Source organism: Bos grunniens, chromosome 10 (genome assembly GCF_055505025.1).
Source record: "Bos grunniens cultivar Pamir isolate PY7600 chromosome 10, Bosgru_T2T1.0, whole genome shotgun sequence".
Classification (NCBI taxonomy): domain Eukaryota; kingdom Metazoa; phylum Chordata; class Mammalia; order Artiodactyla; family Bovidae; genus Bos; species Bos grunniens.
In genome coordinates this window covers 43,368,837-43,390,409 of record NC_141174.1, presented here as the reverse complement: position 1 = coordinate 43,390,409, position 21,573 = coordinate 43,368,837, and the positions used below count along the sequence as shown (strand labels likewise).

Genomic DNA, 21,573 nt, shown 5'->3' with positions numbered 1-21,573 from the left:
TGTGAATCAGCTACATGTATACATATATCCCTTCCCTCCTGGACCGCTGTCCCACCCCTCTAGGTCATCACAGAGCACTGAGCTGAGCTCCCTGTGCATGTTGATTGTTCTCTTGATGAGGCTGGCGAATCTCAGTGAATTGTAGGTGTCATGGGAAGAGGTCTGTCAGAGAGCGACACAATCTGAAGCTATAGTCTTCACTTGATAATGAAGAAGAAAATGGGAACACAGTCCAGGGAGAGAGAGAGAGAATCATTTCTATAGAGTCATCCAAGAGCACTCCTGTGAGGGCCTGGTGGTACTGGAGAGAAGACTCTTGTTCACGCATTCATTGTCTAGAGAGACCAGGTGATGAAGCTCCACAAGAGCAGGTGGAGCTGAACCAACAAGGGAGGGGATAAGGGGGGAGGGAACTGGCTTCCAGCTGCCTCAGGTGGCCTGGAGGAATATGCTTTGCTATAAATAGAAATCACAATGGAAAAGCTGTTTTGAGTCTAAGAACTGAAAGCTGAGCTTGTATCAAGCAAGAGAGGTGGATAAGAACTGGGCTGTTTTCCATTCAACCACATTTATGAGGCCCTATAAATATGCCTGAACCTTAGGTAATTTTAATGATATTTTATATTAATGAGGCATTTGATTGAGGTCAGGAGATCACAGCTTGGAGGGAGGAGCAGGTAAATAAGTATAATTTTAACTTGCAAAATGTATAGCTTAATGACCTTTACTCTAAGAGAAAACAGGATGGAGAGAGGTGAAAGTGCTAGGTGACGATGGTTCTCCTCTCCTGTCAAATATAAATCTCGTTAACTGAACGGCGATTTGCTTAAAAGAGCAAATATTCTGAAGAGCATTTCTACATTATTTCTTATTCTGTGAAATCACTGTGAAATGATTTTGGAATAAGAGATCCTTTCTGGAAAAAAAAAAAACTGTTTGCAGTGAGAGGCTGGCAGTTCTCTGACAAGGGGAGAACCTTTGATCCGGTGGTTAAAAACCAAACCAAACAAAACTTGAATGGTTTCCATGCGAGAGGTGTCAAGGAGCCAGTGGAGCAGTGTGTGAGCACTTAATTTTTAAGTAGCGCCTTGGTCAAAATTCAAGTGATAAAGTTCTTTCAGGAGACCTAACCAGAGAGGTGGACAATACCTGTCCCTAGTTAAAAGCGGGCCCCTTGTGCAGTCTTATGAGGAGGAAATGTGTAGGCAGAGAGACAGACTAGGGGCTTGATGCCAGTGGCTCTTTTTTTTGGCCCCACCACATGGCTTGCAGGATATTAGTTCCCCAATTAGGGATTGAACCTGCACCCTCTGCAGTGGAAGTGCAGATTCTTAACCCCTGGACCACCAGGGAAATCTGAGCCAGTGGTTCTTAACCAGTGTATTGAGGAGTCTTACCCGAGAAGCCTTCTGAACTTGCACGAATCTACTTGTTCTGAGCGGGAACCTATTCTCTTCATCAGCTCTCTTGGTCCCTAGGTTACTTGGGACCTTTTATAATTATCAAGTACCGATGAGTCAGGATGGGCTTTGCAGGTGGCTCAGTGGTAAAGAATCCTTCTGTCAATGCAGGAGACAGAAGTTTCATCCCTGGGTGGGGAAGATTCCCTGGAGAAGGAAAAGGCAACCCACTCCAGTACTCTTGCCTGGGAAATCCCATGGACAGAGGAGCCTGGTGGGCTATAGTCTACAGGGTTTCAAAAGAGTTGGACACGACTTGGCGATTAAAACAACAACAACAGCAGTCAGGACAGCATACATCTGGTTTGCCAGGGCCGGTTCTGGTTTACACCTATTGTTCCGATGTGCTTCTTAGTGACACGACTTCTGCTCTCAAATGGCCCTGTTTGGATAGTGATTTATAGATGGGGTCACCTTGTTTATAAGGCACTATTCCTCAGCAAGGACTGTCAGCTTTCCAAAGACTATCCTTGCCCCCACACTGGTGTGCCTCACTGCCACTCTGGGAATAAGACATCAAAAATACTTGCTTAAAAATACCGCCTGACTTGGTCCCCAGGCCTGCGTGAGAAGTTCAAGAGTAGCAATTCAGTGTGTAAACCTGAGACCTTACTTCTTCTACATGCAGCCCACCATTGCCCTGTTAGTTCATTTCTTTGTCTAATTAGACTGTAAGCTCCTTTGAGTCCAAATCTCTCTATATATCGTCCATAGTGCCTGGCCCTGTGCTTGGCATAGAGTGTAATTCCCGTAGTAAAAGAAGACATAACCTCCGCCATGAAAACACCAGCCATCCTGTTTAACAGTTAACAGCTGGGACATCCACAGCGGGGAGAGCTTAGGATGCAGGAGGCTGCAGCGCTCTGAAATGTGGGAAGTGGGCTGGCCTCACAGGTGCATCTGTCACCTGCAGGTGCCAGGTAGCTGGGCTCACAGTCATAATACCACCAGCTTAGTGTTCATCATAAACGAGAGATCCAATTACACCAGCAAAAGGGATTAAGGCTGTAGGCTGGAAATGTTTGAGAGTTCTTGAAGCCTTTGGAGATGTCTGGTTCTCACCTAAGCTTTTGATCACCAGGGCTTGCGAGTAGCAGTGTTTCTCTTTTTGGAATTTCCTCATCACCAGAGCCACTCCCCAGAGGAACTGTATTTTAGGTCAAGGGTCACCTGCTCATTTGTTTTTTTAAACAAAGATCAAACATTCTATTCCACGTTACAGGTGAGGTGCAACATGCAAACACACCTGGGGCATTTTAATCCATCACGGATTGAATGACTGATGAAGGGTCAGAGGTCAGGGTGTTGAGAGAGGGTGCAGGGTGCCAGGTAATCAGAGAAAGCAGAAGACTTTTATTGAGGGTTTTGCTATGTGTCAGGAAATTGCCCTGTATTATCTAAGGTCCGAAGGAGCCCTACTGAAATGTGAGAGATAATCAAGTATTTGCCTCAGATTACAGTTGAGGAAACAGAACTTTGAAAAGTTTAAAGTAACTTGCCCAAGATCACACAGGTAGAAACACAGTTGACCCAAAATTCAAATCCAAATTTATATGACTTCGGAGAGCATGCTTTTCCTTAGTTAAAAAAAAGCAACATACACACTCACACACAGAGTTTAAGAACCCAACAGTACTGAAAGGCTTTTACAAGAAGAAATGTTATTCCATTTATCTGTCTTTATCCTTTGACTCCAGCCTACTACCCAGAGGCAGATGCTTTTAATGCTTGTTGCTGCTGCTTCTCACCTCTGTGTTTCTAAATGAAAATATCTGCTATCTTTCGAGTAAACACTTTAGACATTATTTACTGATTTCCCATTGTGCTGGACAGAGAAGGCAATGGCACCCCACTCCAGTACTCTCACCTGGAAAATCCCATGGACGGAGGAGCCTGGTGGGCCGAAGTCCATGGGGTCACTAAGAGTCGGACAAGACTCAGCGACTTCACTTTCACTTTTCACTTTCATGCATTGGAGAAGGAAATGGCAACCCACTCCAGTGTTCTTGCCTGGAGAATCCCAGGGACGGGGGAGCCTCGTGGGCTGCCGTCTATGGGGTCACACAGAGTCGGACACCACTGAAGCGACTTAGCAGCAGCAGCAGTAGCAGCAGCAGCAGCATTGTACTGGATGGGGATTAAACTCTCTCTCAATTTTCCAATATCACAATTTTTTGTTAAAACAATATTAAATGTTCACATTATTCTGCCCCTAACTCACCACTGATGAACTCAGTAACATACTATGAACAAATTCTTGAACAAATGTTTGTTTTTCCTAGGAATAATTTCCTCCCTGCCCATTTGTTTGATTTTCTTAGTTTTTATTTATAGTTCTTTCCTTATCCTCCAAAAGCATCTAAATACAATACTCCTTCTATCAGACGATACAATTTCCTTTTTTCCATTTTTCTTCCTTTTATCCTTTTGTTCCAATCTGGAGTAGTTGTTCTCCAGGCGTAGGAATATCCTTTGTCTCTTTTCCCTGGATTCTGGGTCTTCCTTTTTCTTTTTTTACTCTCCTGTTTGGATGGAATACTTTCTCTAGGAACTTCCTAAAGGAGGGTATACAGGAGGTAAGGTTTTTTTTTTTTTTAAACTTTGAATGTCTGAAAATCTTATTTTACACTTGATTAATAATTTGGTTGTATATAAAATTCTAGATCGTTAATAATGTTTACTTAGAATTTTGAAGGCACAGCTTCCTGTGTCTTCCAGTTTGAGTGTTGCTGTTGGCAAGTCAAATGTTATTCGTATAGAATCCTCTCTCTCTTTTGATAGTCTTAAATAACATCATAGTGTAGTTTAAGCATTAAAAAAAAATTCCACTCATTTTCTTAGGTACTCAATTAGCCCTTTCAATGCATCCTTCAGTTTTGGGAAGTTTTCTTCTGTTATTTCTTAACAATTTCCTCCTCTCCATTTTTGCTATCCTTTCCCTAATGTCCTATTAATCAGATACTGAATCTTTTGGATCCTCTAATTTTCTTATTTTGTTTACACTCATGTCCATCACTTTATCTTTCCTCCAATTTCCTATAAGATTACTCAACTTTATCTGCCAACTTTTCTATGGATTAAGTAATTTTTAAATCATATTTTTATTTTTCAGAAGGCATTATTGTGGCTTTTTTAGTAGCATACTATTTTTGGTGTATGGATATAATATCTTCTGTAACATTTCTGAGAATATTAATTATTGATTTCTGGAAGTCATCTTCTACTGTCTGAATTAATGCTCTTTCTTCTTCTTTTTTAAAAATGATCTTTCCTGTTAGAGGTTTTCCTTTGGAATCTGTTCATATTTAGGAGTAAGACAACCCAGGTGGCACTAAGTGGTAAAGAACCCACCTGCCAATGTAGGAGACATAAAAGACGCAGGTTCGATCCCTGGGTTGGGAAGATCCCCTGGAGGAGGGCACGGCAACCCACTCCAGTATTCTTGCCTGGAGAATCCCATGGACAGAGGAGCCTGATGGGTTACAGCCCATGGGGTCACACAGAGTTGGATACCAATGAAGCAACTGACACACACAAGGCAACCAAAAGATGCTCGAGCTGCTTGTCTAGTGAAGTGGCAGTGAGCCAATGGCCAGTTTCTTTTCTGGGAAAGTTTAGTTCTCCCTAAGAATAACTCCCTAAGATGGCTGGATGGCATCACCAATGCAATGGACATGAACTTGGGCAAACTCCAGGAGGTGGTGAGGGTCAGGGAAGCCTGGCGTGCTGCAGTCCATAGGATCGAGAAGAGACAGACACAACTAGGGGACTGAACAGCAACAACAAAGCACAGCTCTCCTCCGACGTCTTGCCTGCAAGCATCACTTACAGCCAGAGTTCTGAAAGCTGTGCAGGGCAAGGGAGCTGGTCAGTAAGTAGACAATTACTCAATCTCTGCTCTCAGTGCCTCAACCCCTGCCCTCCTCTGCTCCTAGGGTCCGTGAGAAGTTCAGAGCTTCTCTAGGTCTTCCCCAGACCATAAATCTCCTGTCTCTGATAAAAGATTGAGAGAGGTTGACTATGCTGCTCAAATGCTCAGAGTTCAGACCTGCTGCCTCCAGAGTCCTTGCTCTTAAGCACTACATTAAGTCTGTTAAGGTACTGACTAATGTACTGTAATAAACTGAACTCCTGCCCTAAGGTGGCTGGTGCATTTCTCCCTAGTCCTCTACTTTACCAAGGGAGCTACTGAACGTGACTTAGGAGAGGGAGGAGAAGCATCTTCTCAACATTGCCCCAGATTCTCCTGATGAACCAGGTCATTCTGTGGATGGGTGTCATTTGGTTCATATGCTTAGCTAGGGTAGGAGTTGCCTCCCTGATATCCAATGCCTGGGGGCTGACGGTAGAGTTAGCCGCTCCAGGATCAGCCTATTTCAGGAGCTCGAAGGCCGAGGGCATTTCTGATGACATTAATGCAAGCCTTCCACCATCAGTTTTAGTTTATATCCACTTTTGTTGTTATTGCTGCAAATGGCAATATTTCATTCTTTTTTTATAGCTGAGTAGTATATTATTGTACATATCTATCATCTCCTCTTTTTTAACTTTTTATTTTTTAGTGGAGTATAGTTGATTAACAATGCTGTGAAAATTTCAGATGTACATAAAAATGATTCAGTTATACATATACATGTTTCTAATCTTTTAAAAATTCTTTTCCCATTTAGGTTGTTATATAATCTTGAGCAGAGTTCCCTGTGCTATAGAGTGGGTCTTTGCTGGTTATCCATTTTAAATATAGCACTGTGTACATGTCGATGCCAAGCTCCCTAGTTATTCCTTCCCCCGCCGGCAACCATAAATTTGTTCTTTAAGTCTGTGAGTCTATTTCCGTTTTGTAAATGAGTTCATTTATATATTTCTTTTAAGATTCCATATTTAACTGATAACATAGGATATTTCTCTTTCACTGTCTGACTCACTTCAGTCAGTATGACACCCTCTAGGTCATCCATATTGCTGCAAATGGCATTATGTCATTCTTTTAAATGGCTGAGTAATATTCTATTATATACATGTGCCACATCTTTATCCATTCTTCTGTTGATGGACATTTAGGTTGTTTCCATGCCTTGGCTACTGTAAACTGCTGCAGTGAACACTGGGGTGCATGTACCCTTTTGGACCATGTTTTACTCTGGATATAAGCCCAGGAGTGGGATTGATGGATCAAATGGTAGCTCTATTTTTAGTTTTTCAAGGAATCTCCATACTGTTCTCCAGAGTGGCTGTACCAGTTTACATTCCCACCAACACTATAGGAGGGTTCCCTCTTCTTCACACCCTCTCCAGCATTTATTGTTTGTAGATTTTTTTGATGATGGCCATTCTGACCACTATGCTACCTCACTGCATTTTTGATTTGCATTTTCTATACAAAAGATCATAACATTTTAAAAACCTTCAACTGAAGGTTTTTTGAGATGACTTTGAGCATTTCTTACAATACTAATAAGTATTTTCCAGACAAACCAGACCAGAACTCAGGGGTGGGGTAAATCAAGGGCAAACAGAAACTCCAAATCTCTTTCTAGATTAGAGGTTGTCCATGTACTACTATTATACAACAAATCATAATATATTTTGATGATGTAAAACTCCAATCAAACTGAATGCTTTCCAGCATCTGAGACAATATTAATAAAAAGGAAATGTGGAAATGTGTGTATGTGTATGAACCTGAAAAAGTGACATATGAACGTGTTTATTTTCCTCAACTACAAAGGTGGCGCCCCTTAGAACTAACAGGAAAAAACCTAACATGCCCCCTCCCCCAGGAGACTTCTAACTGACAAGGAAGTGTTTTTAAGAAGAACAAGAGAAGAACTGACAAGAGAAGAAAAGCCAAACAGCAGGGCCCTATATGGATTTCTGGGGTTTGATACTGCTGCTGCTGCTGCTGCTGCTAAGTCACTTCAGTCATGTCCAACTCTGTGCGACCCCACAGACAGCAGCCCACCAGGCTCCCCTGTCCCTGGGATTCTCCAGGCAAGAACACTAGAGTGGGTTGCCATTTCCTTCTCCAATGCATGAAAGTGAAAAGTGAAAGTGAAGTCACGCAGTCGTGTCTGACTCTTTGCGACCCCATGGACTGCAGCCTACCAGGCTCCTCTGCCCATGGGATTTTCCAGGCAAGACTACTGGAGTGGGGTGCCACTGCCTTCTCCGGGGTTTGATACAGAGGCATGCAATCTTTCACACCAGGTGGAATATTAATGTGAAAAACACTCAATAATGACATCAACAAAAATTGCTATGGGAAAGGTCCTCACCCAACTCATAGCTAATTATGACCCTCAGGAAATCTGTTGAATCTGCCTCATGAATTAGCATAATGTGTGCTAAGCCCAAATATTTTTGCGGAACACATTACTTCCCTCAAGTCAATTACATATCTTTCAAGAGCAAGAATTTAGAGGTTCATTCAGCAAAATTTGTTGATGCCTAGAATGTGCCAGATATAGATCTCAGTGCCAGAGATCTGGCAATCAACAAAGCCCCTGGTGCATGGAGCTTTCATATAACTGGAGGAGAAAGACAACAGTCATACAAACCTGCACTCTGTCAGGAGTGACAGTGGCACAGAAAGCAGTAACCCACAGATGCATGGTAAGGGGCAGGATGCGATGCTTGAGAATTAGTAGGAAGGATCTCTCTAATGAAGTGACATGTGGGCAGAGACCACATGAAGTAAGAAGAGAAAGAACTAAGGCAAGAGCATCTTATACTTCTTTATGTCACACTGCTTCTGTTACAGGCATACCCTGCTTCATTGTGCTTTGCAGATACTTCTTTTTTTTTTTCCCCCACAAATTGAAGGTTGGTGGCAAGCCAGCATTATCAGATGATGGTTAACATTTTTAGCAATAAGGTATTTAAAATTAAAGTATCAGTCAGTCAATTCAGTCGCTCAGTCATGTCCGACTCTTTGTGACTCCATGAATCGCAGCACGCCAGGCCTCCCTGTCTATTACCAACTCTCAGAGTTCACTCAGACTCAGGTCCATCGAGTCGGTGATGAAATCCAGCCATCTCATCCTCTTTTGTCCCCTTATCCTCCTGCCCCCAATCCCTCCCAGCATCAGAGTCTTTTCCAATGAGTCAACTCTTCGAATGAGGTGCCCAAAGTACTGGAGTTTCAGCTTTAGCATCATTCCTTCCAAAGAAATCCCAGGGCTGATCTCCTTCAGAATGGACTGGTTGGATCTCCTTGCAGTCCAAGGGACTCTCAAGAGTCTTCTCCAACACCACAGTTCAAAAGCATCAATTCTTTGGCGCTCAGCTTTCTTCACAGTCCAACTCTCACATCCATGCATGACCACTGGAAAAACCATAGCCTTGACTAGACAGACCTTTGTTGGCAAAGTAATGTCTCTGCTTTTGAATATGCTATCTAGGTTGGTCATAACATTTCTTCCAAGGAGTAAGCATCTTTTAATTTCTTGGCTGCAGTCACCATCTGCAGTGATTTTGGAGCCCCCAAAAATAAAGTCTGACACTGTTTCCACTGTTTCCCCATCTATTTCCCATGAAGTGATGGGACCAGATGCCATGATCTTTGTTTTCTGAATGTTGAACTTTAAAGCCAACTTTTTCACTCTCCTCTTTCACTTTCATCAAGAGGCTTTTTAGTTCCTCTTCACTTTCGGCCATAAGGGTGGTGTCATCTGCCTATCTGAGGTTATTGATATTTCTCCCAGAAATCTTGATTTCAGCTTGTGTTTCTTCCAGCCCAGCGTTTTTCATGATGTACTCTACATATAAATTAAATAAACAGGGTGACAATATACAGCCTTGACGTATTCCTTTTCCTATTTGGAACCAGTCTGTTGTTCCATGTCCAGTTCTAACTGTTGCTTCCTGACCTGCATACAGATTTCTCAAGAGGCAGGTCAGGTGGTCTGGTATTCTCATCTCTTTAAGAATTTTCCACAGTTTATTGTGATCCACACAGTCAAAGGCTTTGGCATAGTCAATAAAGCAGAAGTAGATGTTTTTCTGGAACTCTCTTGCTTTTTCCATGATCCAGCGAGTATGGCAATTTGATCTCTGTCTGGTTCCTCTGCCTTTTCTAAAACCAGCTTGAACATCAGGAAGTTCACGGTTCACGTATTGCTGAAGCCTGGCTTGGAGAATTTTGAGCATTACTTTACTAGCATGTGAGATGAGTGCAATTGTGCGGTAATTTGAGCATTCTTTGGCATTGCCTTTCTTTGGGATTGGAATGAAAACTAACCTTTTCCAGTCTTGTGGACACTGCTGAGTTTTCCAAAGCACTTTTACAACATCATCTTTCAGGATCTGAAATAGCTCAACTGGAATTCCATCACCTCCACTAGCTTTGTTCGTAGTAATGCTTTCTAAGGCCCATTTGACTTCACATTCCAGGATGTCTGGCTCTAGGTGAGTGATCACACCATCGTGATTATCTTGGTCATGAAGATCTTTTTTGTACAGTTCTTCTGTACCTGCCACCTCTTCTTAATATCTACTGCTTCTGTTAGGTCCATACCATTTCTGTCCTTTATCGAGCCCATCTTTGCATGAAATGTTCCCTTGGTATCTCTGATTTTCTTGAAGAGATCTCTAGTCTTTCCCATTCTGTTGTTTTCCTCTATTTCTTTGCATTGATCACTGAAGAAGGCTTTCTTATCTCTTCTTGCTATTCTTTGGAACTCTGCATTCAGATGGGTATATCTTTCCTTTTCGCTTCTCTTCTTTTCACAGCTATTTGTAAGGCCTCCCCAGACAGCCATTTTGCTTTTTTGCATTTCTTTTCCATGGGGATGGTCTTGATCCCTGTCTACTGTACAATGTCATGAGCCTCCATCCATAGTTCATCAGGCACTCTATCTATCAGATCTAGTCCCTTAAATCTATTTCTCACTTCCACTGTATAATCATAAGGGATTTGATTTAGGTCATACCTGAATGGTCTAGTGGTTTTCCCTACTTTCTTCAATTTAAGTCTGAATTTGGCAATAAGGAGTTCATGATCTGAGCCACAGTCAGCTCCTGGTCGTGTTTTTGTTGACTGTATAGAGCTTCTCCATCTTTGGCTGCAAAGAACATAATCAGTCTGATTTCAGTGTTGACCATCTGGTGATGTCCATGTGTAGAGTCTCTTTTGTGTTGTTGGAAGAGGATGTTTGCTATGACCAGTGCATTTTCTTGGCAAAACTCTAATAGTCTTTGCCCTGCTTCATTCCATATTCCAAGGCCAAATTTGCCTGTTACTCCAGGTGTTTCTTGACTTCCTACTTAAGGTAGGAATTAAGGTATATACACTGCTTTAAGGCTATTGCATACTTAATAGACTACAGCATGGTATAAACATAACTTTTATGTGTACTCGGAAACCAAAACATTCATGTAACTTGCTTTATTGTGGAATTTGCTTTGTTGTGATGGTCTGGAACTGGATCTGCAACATTTCTAAGGTAGCCTATATATAAACTGAACATACTGCTACTGCTACTGCTAAGTCACCTCAGTCGTGTCTGACTCTGTGCGACCCCATGGACGGCAACCCACCAGGCTCCCCCGTCCCTGGGATTCTCCAGGCAAGAACACTGGAGTGGGTTGCCATTTTTCCTTCTGCAGTGCATGAAAGTAAAAAGTGAAAGTGAAGTCGCTCAGTTGTGTCCGACTCTCAGCGACCGCATGGACTGCAGCCTACTAATCTTGCCTGGGATTTTCCAGGCAAGAGTACTGGAGTGGGGTGCCATTGCCTTCTCCTAAACTGAGCATAACTGGTGCTTATAAATAGCAGTTGATCAACTTAGTGATCCTTTGAGTTTGTTTTCTTTTGATGAGTAAAAGGATTAAAGAAAGTAGAATCTGGTGAGTTTACTGCATTGTCTAGTTTAGTGGTCCTAATGAAGGGTTACTCCTTGGAAGGAAAGTTATGACCAACCTAGATAGCATATTCAAAAGCAGAGACATTACTTTGCCAACAAAGGTCTGTCTAGTCAAGGCTATGGTTTTTCCAGTGGTCATGTATGGATGTGAGAGTTGGACTGTGAAGAAGGCTGAGCGCCGAAGAATTGATGCTTTTGAACTGTGGTGTCGGAGAAGACTCTTGAGAGTCCCTTGGACTGCAAGGAGATCCAACCAGTCCATTCTGAAAGAGATTAGCCCTGGGATTTCTTTGGAAGGAATGATGCTAAAGCTGAAACTCCAGTACTTTGGGCACCTCATGCGAAGAGTTGACTTATTGGAAAAGACTCTGATGCTGGGAGGGATTGGGGGCAAGAGGAGAAGGGGACGAAAGAGGATGAGATGGCTGGATGGCATCACTGACTCGATGGATGTGAGTCTGGGTGAACTCTGGGAGTTGGTGATGGACAGGGAGGCCTGGTGTGCTGCGATTCATGGGGTTGCAAAGAGTCGGACACAACTGAGCGACTGATCTGATCTGATCTGAATGAAGGGTTGATTTTGCCTGCCAGGGGATATCTGGCAATGTCTGAAGACATTTTGATTATGATGACCTGGGAGGATGGGGAGGGTATCACTGGCATGTCCTGTGTAAAAGCCAAGGATGCTATTAAACATCCTATGGTGCACAGGATAAATTCATACAGTAAAGAATGAGTGGGTGCAAAATAATGGGTGTAAAAAATTGGGACCTTGATGTGGTCCCAGGCAGGCTGCCCTCTCTGATGAGAGCTGAGAACCTGAACAGAACGAGCTCTTTCAAACAACCCCATCAAGATATAAGGGTATCTACAGGCAGGGAAGATCCACAGTACTTGGAGTTATTACCTTGGGACATCTGTTCTAAGCTTGGTAACAGATTTGGTCAGATGGTTCCTAAGTTTATTCACTAAGCAACATTAAGTAAAAGTTTTCTGCATGAATGTGGTATAAGAGAGGGCAAGGCAATGAGATGTGGTCCCATGGGAGGCATGAAGACCAACACCTGCAAAGTGACAAGGGCCACAAAGGAGGAGAAAACAAATGAGGTACAGGAAGGAAGCAATGAGTTCTGTTGGGGTGACTCATGTAAGTTTAACATGTGAGGTATCACTGAAGCTGGGCTTTGACAGTGAGTAGGGTTTAAACAAGTAGAGAAGGAAGCAGAGGATATGCTGGGTAGAGGGTAAAGTATGAAAACAGATACAAAGGTAGGGAATAATGTTATCACAGCAACTTTGCTTTGTGTGCATGCTCGGTCATATCTGACTTTTGTGACCTCAGGGACTGTAGACTGTCAGACTCCTCTGTCCATGGAATTCTCCAGGCAAGAATACTGGAATGGGTTGCCATTCCCTTCTCCAGGGGTCTTCCTGACCCAGGGATTGAACCTGTGCTTCCTGCTTGGCAGGCAAATTCTTTACGACTGAGGTGCCTGGGAAACCCTATTACAATGATTGCCATCAAGTAATGGCTTTCCTGGTGGCTCAGACAATAAAGAATCTGCCTGCAATGCAGGAGACCCGGGTTTGATCCCTGGATCTGGAAGATCCACTGAATAAGGGAATGGCCACCCACTCCATTATTCTTGCCTGGAGAATTCCATGGACAGAGGTGCCCAACTGGCTACAGTCCATGGAGTTGCAAAGAGTTGGACATGACTGAGCCACTAACACACTAACCAACAAATTCCTTATGGTAGGTGTGCTGCCAAGAACTTTATAATGAAAAACTATAGTATAAACTGAAAACTGATATATAAGAAGCAGTTGAAACCTAGCATGATCCAAAGTGACTTGCATTCCCATCTTAAGCATTTCAAAAAGATAATGAAACATAGGAAGTGTTACCTGAGGACAGTTGCATAAATATCGAAGCAGTTCACCAATATACTGAATGACAGTGATGTTATATTTTCTGCAGTCATCCCAAAACTGGCTGGCTGAAAATTTGGTCCGCAAAACAAGAGTAGCACCTAGCGAGAAGGAATAGAAGGTACCAATAAAGGAATGCTACCAAAAAAGTCCCAAGTTATATTTTTCACTTTTGAAATTTATATGTGAATTACATTCATAAACAGGTGTTAGGGACCAACTATATTCAATGCAAAAAAAAAAAAGAATAAGACATGGTTTTATTCAATAGGAGATTGCAGTATAGTGGGGGAGAAGACATAAAGTTTTCTAGTAAAAGTCAGCTTGCAATAAATAAACACAGTCCAGTGAAGCCCTAAGGGTGTGTGTGTGTGTTGGGGGAGGTAGATTAATTTTTCCTGGGCAAGGGCTGAGAAAGACGTATTTTTAAAAAGGTAGGATTTGAATTAGGTCTTGAGAAATGAATATGAAGAAAAATGAGAGAATTCCTGGCAGAGGAAAAAACAAGAACATAAAGGATGGTCCAGAAGGTTGGGGGATGGCCAAGATTCAGTTGGTCTGTGACCAGAGTGGTGAAAGGTGAGTGGGTCAAAGGAGATGAACCTGGAGAAGCAGCTAGGCTTGCAATCCTGGAGAGTTTGTAAGTGTCTTGAGCAAGCAGGAAATAGTCTTCTATGGTGGATGATATAGACAGAATAATGGTTCCCAACACATCCACATCCTAATCTCTAGAACCCATGAATATGCTACCTTACATGACAAAAGGGAATATGTAGATGTGATTAAACTAAGGATCTTGGAAAGGGGAGATTATCCTTCTCCATGGGAGGGCAGATAGATTGAAAACCACAATCACAGAAAACTAACCAATCTGATCACATGGACCACAGTGTTGTCTAACTCAATGAAACTAGGAGCCATGCTGTGTGGGGCCATCCAGGATGGATGGGTCATGGTGGAGAGTTCTGACAAAATGTGGCCCACTGGAGAAGGGAATGGCAAACCACTTCAGTATTTTTGCCTTTAGAACCCCATGAACAACAAGAAAAGACAAAAAGATAGGACACTGAAAGATGAACTCCCTTGGTCGGAAGGTGCCCAATATGCTACTGGAGATTAGTGGAGAAGTAATTCCAGGAAGACTGAAGAGATGGAGCCAAAGCAACAACAACACCCAATTGTGAATGTGACTGGGGACGGAAGTAAAGTCTATGCTGTAAAGAGCAATATTGCATAGGAATCTGGAATGTTAGGTCCATGAATCAAGGCAAATTGGAAGTGGTCAAACAGGAGATGGCAAGAGTGAACATCAACATTCTAGGAATCAGTGAACTAAAATGGACTGGAATGGGTGATTTTAACTCCGATGACCATTGTATCTACTACTGTGGGCAAGAATCCCGTAGAAGAAATGGAGTAGCCATCACAGTCAACAAAAGTCTGAAATGCAGTACTTGGATGCAATCTCAAAAACGACAGAGTGATCTCTGTTCATTTCCAAGGCAAACCATTCAATATCACAGTAATCCAAGTCTATGCCCCAACCAATAAGGCTGAAGAAGCTGAAGTTGAATAGTTCTATGAAGACCTACAAGACCTTTTAGAACTAACACCCAAAAAAGATGTCCTTTTCATTATAGGGGACTGGAATGCAAAAGTAGGAAGTCAAGAGATACCTGGAGTAACAGGCAAATTTGGCCTTGGAGTACAAAATGAAGCAGGTCAAAGGCTAACAGATTTTGCCAAGAGAACACACTGGTCATAGCAAACACCCTCTTCCAACAACACAAGAGAAGACTCTACACATGGACATCACCAAGTGGTCAACACTGAAATCAGGTTGATTATATTCTTTGCAGCCAAAGATGGAGAAGCTCTATACAGTCAGCAAAAATAAGACCAGGAGCTAACTGTGGCTCAGATCATGAACTCCTTATTGCCAAATTCAGATTTAAATTGAAGAAAGTAGGGAAAACCACTAGACCATTCAGGTATGACCAAAATCAAATCCCTTACAATTATACAGTGGAAGTGACAAATAGATTCAAGGGATTAGATCTGATAGAGTGCATGAAGAACTATGGACAGAGGTTCATGACATTGTACAGGAGGCAAGGATCAAGACCATCCCCAAGAAAAAGAAATGCAAAAAGGCAAAATGGTTGTCTGAAGAGGCCTTACAAATAGCTGAGAAAAGAAGAGAAGTGAAAGGCAAAGCAGAAAAGGAAAGATATGCCCATTTTAATGCTGAGTTCCAAGAACAGCAAGGAAAGATAATAAAGCCTTCTTCAATGATCAATGCAAAGAAATAGAGGAAAGCAATAGAATGGAAAAGACTAGAGATCGCTTCAAGAAAATTAGAGATAGCAAGGGAACATTTCATGTAAAGATGGGCACAAACAAGGACAGAAATGGTATGGACCTAACAGAAGCAGAAGATATTAAGAAGAGATGGCAAGAATATATAGAAGAACTATACAAAAAAGATCTTCACAACTCAGATAATCACGATGATGTGATCACTCACCTAGAGCCAGACATCCTGGAATGTGAAGTCAAGTGGGTCTTAGGAAGCATCACTATGCACAAAACTAATGGAGGTGATGGAATTCCAGTTGAGCTATTTCAAATCCTAAAAGATGATGCTGTGAAAGTGCTGCACTCAATATGTCAGCAAATCTGGAAAACTCAGCAGTGGCCACAGGACTGGAAAAGGTCAGTTTTCATTCCAATCCCAAAGAAATGCAATGCCAAAGAATGCTCAAACCATCACACAATTGCACTCATCTCACATGATAGGAAAGTAATGCTCAAAATTCTCAAAGCCAGGCTTCAACAGTATGTGAACCATGAACTTCCAGATGTTCAAGCTGGATTTAGAAAATGCAGAGGTACCAGTGTTCAAATTGCCAACATCTACTGTATCTTCAAAAAAGCAAGAGAGTTCCAGAAAAACATCTACTTCTGCTTTATTGACTATGTCAAAGCCTTTGACTGTGTGGATCACAACAAACTGCGGAAAATTCTTAAAGAGATGGGAATACCAGACCATCTGACCTGCCTCCTGAGAAATCAGTATGCAGCTCAGGAAGCAACAGTAGAACTGGACATGGAACAACAGACTGGTTCCAAATAGGGAAAGGAGTACATCAAGGCTGTATATTGCCACATTGCGTATTTAACTTATATACAGAGTACTTCATGAGAAATGCTGGACTGGATGAAGCACTAGCTGGAATCAAGGTTGCTGGGAGAAATATCAATAACCTCAGATATGCAGATAATACCACCCTCATGGCAGAAATCGAAGAGGAACTAAAGGGCCTCTTGATGAAAGTGAAAGAGGAGAGTGAAAAAGTTGGCTTAAAACTCAACATTCAGAAAACAAAGATCATGGCATCCGGTCCCGTTCAGTTCAGTTCAGTTCAGTTGCTCAGTTGTGTCCGACTCTTTGTGACCCCATGAATTGCAGCACGCCAGGCCTCCCTGTCCATCACCAACTCCCAGAGTTTACCCAAACTCATGTCCATCGAGTTGGTGATGCCATCCTGTCATCTCATCCTCTGTTGTCCCCTTCTCCTCCTGCCCCCAATCCCTTCCAGCATCAGAGTCTTTTCATGGCAAATGAATGGGGAAACAGTGACAGACTATTTGGACTCCAAAATCACTGCAGATGGTGACTGCAACCATGAAATAAAAAGACGCTTGCTCCTTGGAAGAAAAGTTATGACCAACCTAGACAGCATATTAAAAAGCAGAGACATTACTTTACCAACAAAGGTCCATCTAGTCAAAGCTATGGTTTTTCCAGTAGTCATGTATGGATGTGAGAGTTGGACAAAAAGAAAGCTGAGCACCAAAGAATTGATGCTTTTGAACTGTGGTGTTGGAGAAGACTCTTGATAGTCCCTTGGACTGCAAAGAGATCCAGCCAGTCCATCCTAAAGGAAATCAGTCCTGAATATTCATTGGAAGGACTGATGCTGAAGCTGAAACTCCAATACATTGGCCACCTGATGCGAAGAGTTGACTCATTGGAAAAGACCCTGATGCTGGGAAAGATTGCAGGTGGGAGGAGAAGGGGACGACAGAGGATGAGACGATTGTATGGCATCACTGACTCAATGGACATGAGTTTGAGTAAACTCTGGGAGTTGGTGATGGACAAGGAGGCCTGGCATGCTGCAGTCCATGGGGTAGCAAAGATTTGGACACTACTGAGTGACTGAACTGAACTGAACTGATTGGGAGAGACCAATATAATCACAAAGGTGCTGATAAGAAGTCAAGAAGGTCAAGGGTAGTAGGAGAAAGCACGACAAAAACAAAAGCCTGGAGTGAAATGTTTTGAAGATGAAAAAAGGGGCTACAAGCCAAAGAATGTGAGCAGCCTCCGGGAGATAGGAAAGGCAAGAAAATGGACTCTTCCCTACAAGCTTCCAGAAGGAATGTAGCCTTGCTGACATCTTGACTTTCAGACTTCTAACTTTCAAAAAAGGGAGAGAACCAACCTGTGTTGTTTTAAACCACAAAGTTCATGGTCATTTGTTACAGTGGCAATAGAAAACTAATACGATAGGTAAAAACAATGTACCTATGATATCTAACCTAACATAAGCGTGAAATGTAGTAAAGTGAAATAAAAATATCACAGATATTTTTCATGTTATTAGTTAATTTCTACACCTAAACATGCAAAATCAAATGTTTAAGGAGAAATTTTTAAAAAATACTATATTTTCCTTTTTAGCATTTATCTATTATGCTTAAGTAGATGTATGAGCGATTGATTTATCCCCAGGAGGGCTTCAGAGTCATTCTGTTTTTGAAGGGCCCAACAATATGATCAGACCCAGGCATTCCTTGCTGATTTGGAGACTGGTATTGGTGCTGGATTAAGGGTTTTATAGCCGATCAGTAAGCTGATGAGGAAAAGGAACAGAGGTTTGGGCAGTCATGTGTATTTGTATATGAATTAATATATGCATACGTTACTATATATACATATATAACTACTTAAAATGTCACATGGGAGAAAAAGTTAAGTTTTTTAGTTTAGTTGGAAAGTTAGAGGTAGTCTCCTGGAAGAGGTGGATATTGGACTGAGACTTCATGTACACAAGGGGCAGAAATCCTGTAGACAGTAGTAAGAATGGCAATTCTAATGTAAATGGTAACGTTTCAGAAGGAAAGAGAAGAGATGGGGAAATCTAAGTATTCTGACCGGAGCTGAGAGCCTGTGGGAAGAGGGAAGAATAAAGTAGAATGGGCCAGCTGAATGAGAAGTTTAAACTAGGTGCTAATGGAGATCAACATGCAGATTTCTGAAGACAGAAATGGCATAAGAGAATTATTTGTGGAATCAAAGGATCAAGTATCTTAACCTGTATAAAGACCTAAAAGACTTAAAAGAAGCTTGCTCTTTGATATGCTGAACAATTAAAGCATTATATTAAAAGACATGCAGGCATGAGAAAATAGAAATTCTTTTTATTTATTTATTTGGCCTTGGGGCTTGTGGGATCTTAGTTTCCTGATCAGGAATTGAACCCAGGCCCTCAGCAATGAAAATGTGGAGTCCTAACCAATGGACCATCATGGAATTCACTATAAATTCTTTTAGATGTTTGCTATGTGTAAGCCAAACAACCTCAGTATTAACATGGAATTAAACACTATTCCTAGCACACAGGAAAATAGCAAATTTTGTATTACTTTTCCTTATGAGCACATTGAATGTGTACTGGGCTTCAATACCCTGTTGAGAGGAAAAGCTTACCAGTCACCATACATCCATGTAAGCCAATCAGAAGTGCAGCACTGTGGTACAAGGGTAGGGGGGAATAGATTACATCATCCTGTGTAACCTTGGAGGCAATAGCAAGGCCAATTCCGTACCAAATGCGTTGATGATTGATCTTTGCAGCTTTCGGGAGACCTGCATAAAGGCACAAGAGAAGCATGAGTGAATCAAGAATGGTTATTCACAGACACATGGTCTGGGACAGAGATGTATCTTAGGAAGATTCTTCATCTAGTAATTAGAAGATTGCATTTGGTGAGACCAGAAGTTCACAGTTTTTTTCTGTAAAGGACCAGATGGTAAACGATTTAGGTTTTGCAGGGTCATAAGTCTCTATTGCAACTACTCAACTCTGCTATTACGGCTGAAAGCAGCTAAACACAAAAAGTAATGAACTTGGCCCTGTGGACATGAAACTTTACTTACAGAACTGGTGGTGGTGTGGTGTTTGTGACCCACAGGCTATGGTTTGCTGACCCCTGAGTTAGCTGGTTATTAGAGTGCTAAGATGAGGAAAAACGAATGACTGTCTATTGAATTTCTGCTTTGGGTCTACCATCTTGCTAAGTATCCTTGAAGGACAGGGGTTTGAACTGCCTGGGGTCACTTATATGAGGATTTTTTTCAGTGGTAAACACACTGATGGTTGGTTGAATCCATGGATGAAAAATCGCAGATGCAGAAGAACCTATATGGAGGGCCTTCTATCAGTTATATGTAGATCTTCTGCTGTGTGGACCCTCGTATTGTTCAAGGGTCAACTGTATTGTCAAATTTTCACTCAATTCTTATAATTAATGATATAAGTAGAATTATATTCTCTAGTTCACAGATGAGAAGACTGAGAATCAGAGAGAATACATCCCTATCCATCCTATCTCTTTCCTTCATAGCCACTTCTATGAATTTCTCACATACTCTTCTACAGTTTTTTATGTAAATATAGGCTCATTTGCTCATATGTTCTTGCCCTTTCCCCCAATTAAAAAAAAACAAACCATACTATTCTGCACTTCCCCCCTTCACTAACAAAGTATTTTTAAGTTCTGTCTATATTTGTATGTAGAAATTTCCCTTATTTTTTCATCCACTTATTCTCTCTGCATTTACTCCTTTGTGTATGTGTTTTATAGTTTATTCACACTAATTTGCAATTTCAAACGATGCTGGTCCACACGTGGAAAAACCTGGTCCACATGGCACTTCACACTGTGAATGATGCTCCATCTGTAGGATAAATTTGCTGATGTGAGACTGCTGGGCCAAAAGGTATCAGACCTCGTAATTTTGTTAGACACTGGCACTTTGCCAGTTATTAGGGCTGTCCCCATTGACTCCCCCATCAGTAATATAGGAGTGCACCTGTTTCCTCATAGCGCTTCAAAAGTGTCCTTTCAAATGTTGGAATTTCTGACAATCTGAAAGGTGAAAAAATGGTATCTCAGTGTATTTTTAGTACACTATGTACATTGTATTTTCTTAACTATAATTTATGTAAATTTTTTTATAAGACTCAATTGAAAGAGTATGCTTATATTGTTTCCCATGGGAGTCAGTTTAGTTGGGGAGGCCATGAAGTCATTGCAAAGCGGATGGGTCTAGAGTTTAAAACCTGAGTGGGTCAGTTGGCTTTGTGAAGAGAAAGGCAATCTGTTTAGATTAAGATGCTTCAATATTTGATGGTATTGCCTAAATAAAAGCAAGTTGTTATAAGGAAAAGCAGTATGACTGGCAAACTACCGTCATTGTAAACACAGTTCACAATTGATGGTCTTTGATGTCATTAATATTGATGCTCCATTCTATACTAATAATGAGAAACAGAATAAAGAATCAACAAATCAATTGTATTCACCTTGAAAAAAAATTATCCAGATAGTAAAAACTCAGAATTATATTTCTTAAAACAGAAACACACATCTTTTGCTGGTGTTAAGCACTTTCAGAAAAATTCCTGATTTAAACTTTTGTATTAATTAAGAAATAATATTTGGTAACTATTATATAACTTTGTGCTAATGACTGCTTTTGAGAAACAGGGAAAACATTTTGTTCTCTGATTGCTTAAATGAATTCTTTTTATTAATGTTTATACTAGTAACTTCCATTGTATAATCATAAGGGGTTTGATTTAGGTCATAGCTGAATGGTCTAGTGGTTTTCCCTACTTTCTTCAATTTAATAAGGAGTTCATGATCTGAGCCACAGTCAGCTCCCAGTCTTATTTTTGCTGACTATATAGAGCTTTTCCATCTTTGGCTGCAAAGAATAAAATCAATCTGATTTCGGTGTTGACCGTCTGGTGATGTCCATGTGTAGAGTCTTCTCTTGTGTTGTTGGAAGAGGGTGTTTGCTATGACCAGTGCATTTTCTTGGCAAAACTCTATTAGTATTTGCTCTGCTTCATTCTGTATTCCAAGGCCAAATTTGCCTGTTACTCCAAGTGTTTCTTGACTTCCTACTTTTGCATTCCAGTCCCCTATAATGAAAAGGACATCTTTTTTGGATTTTAGTT

At 41.4% G+C, this 21,573-nt stretch overlaps 1 protein-coding gene across 1 annotated transcript in view; it reads right to left on the bottom strand.

The window, feature by feature from the left end:
* SLC27A2 (solute carrier family 27 member 2) overlaps window positions 1-21,573 on the bottom strand; it is a 55,853-nt gene that overhangs the window by 15,715 nt on the left and 18,565 nt on the right. Inside the window, exons 3-4 of the mRNA XM_086320865.1 lie at window positions 19,035-19,193; window positions 13,232-13,356 (exon numbers count right to left, since the gene is read on the bottom strand). Coding sequence (XP_086176991.1) covers window positions 13,232-13,356; window positions 19,035-19,193 — 284 coding nt within the window. The remainder of the gene's footprint in view (window positions 1-13,231; window positions 13,357-19,034; window positions 19,194-21,573) is intronic.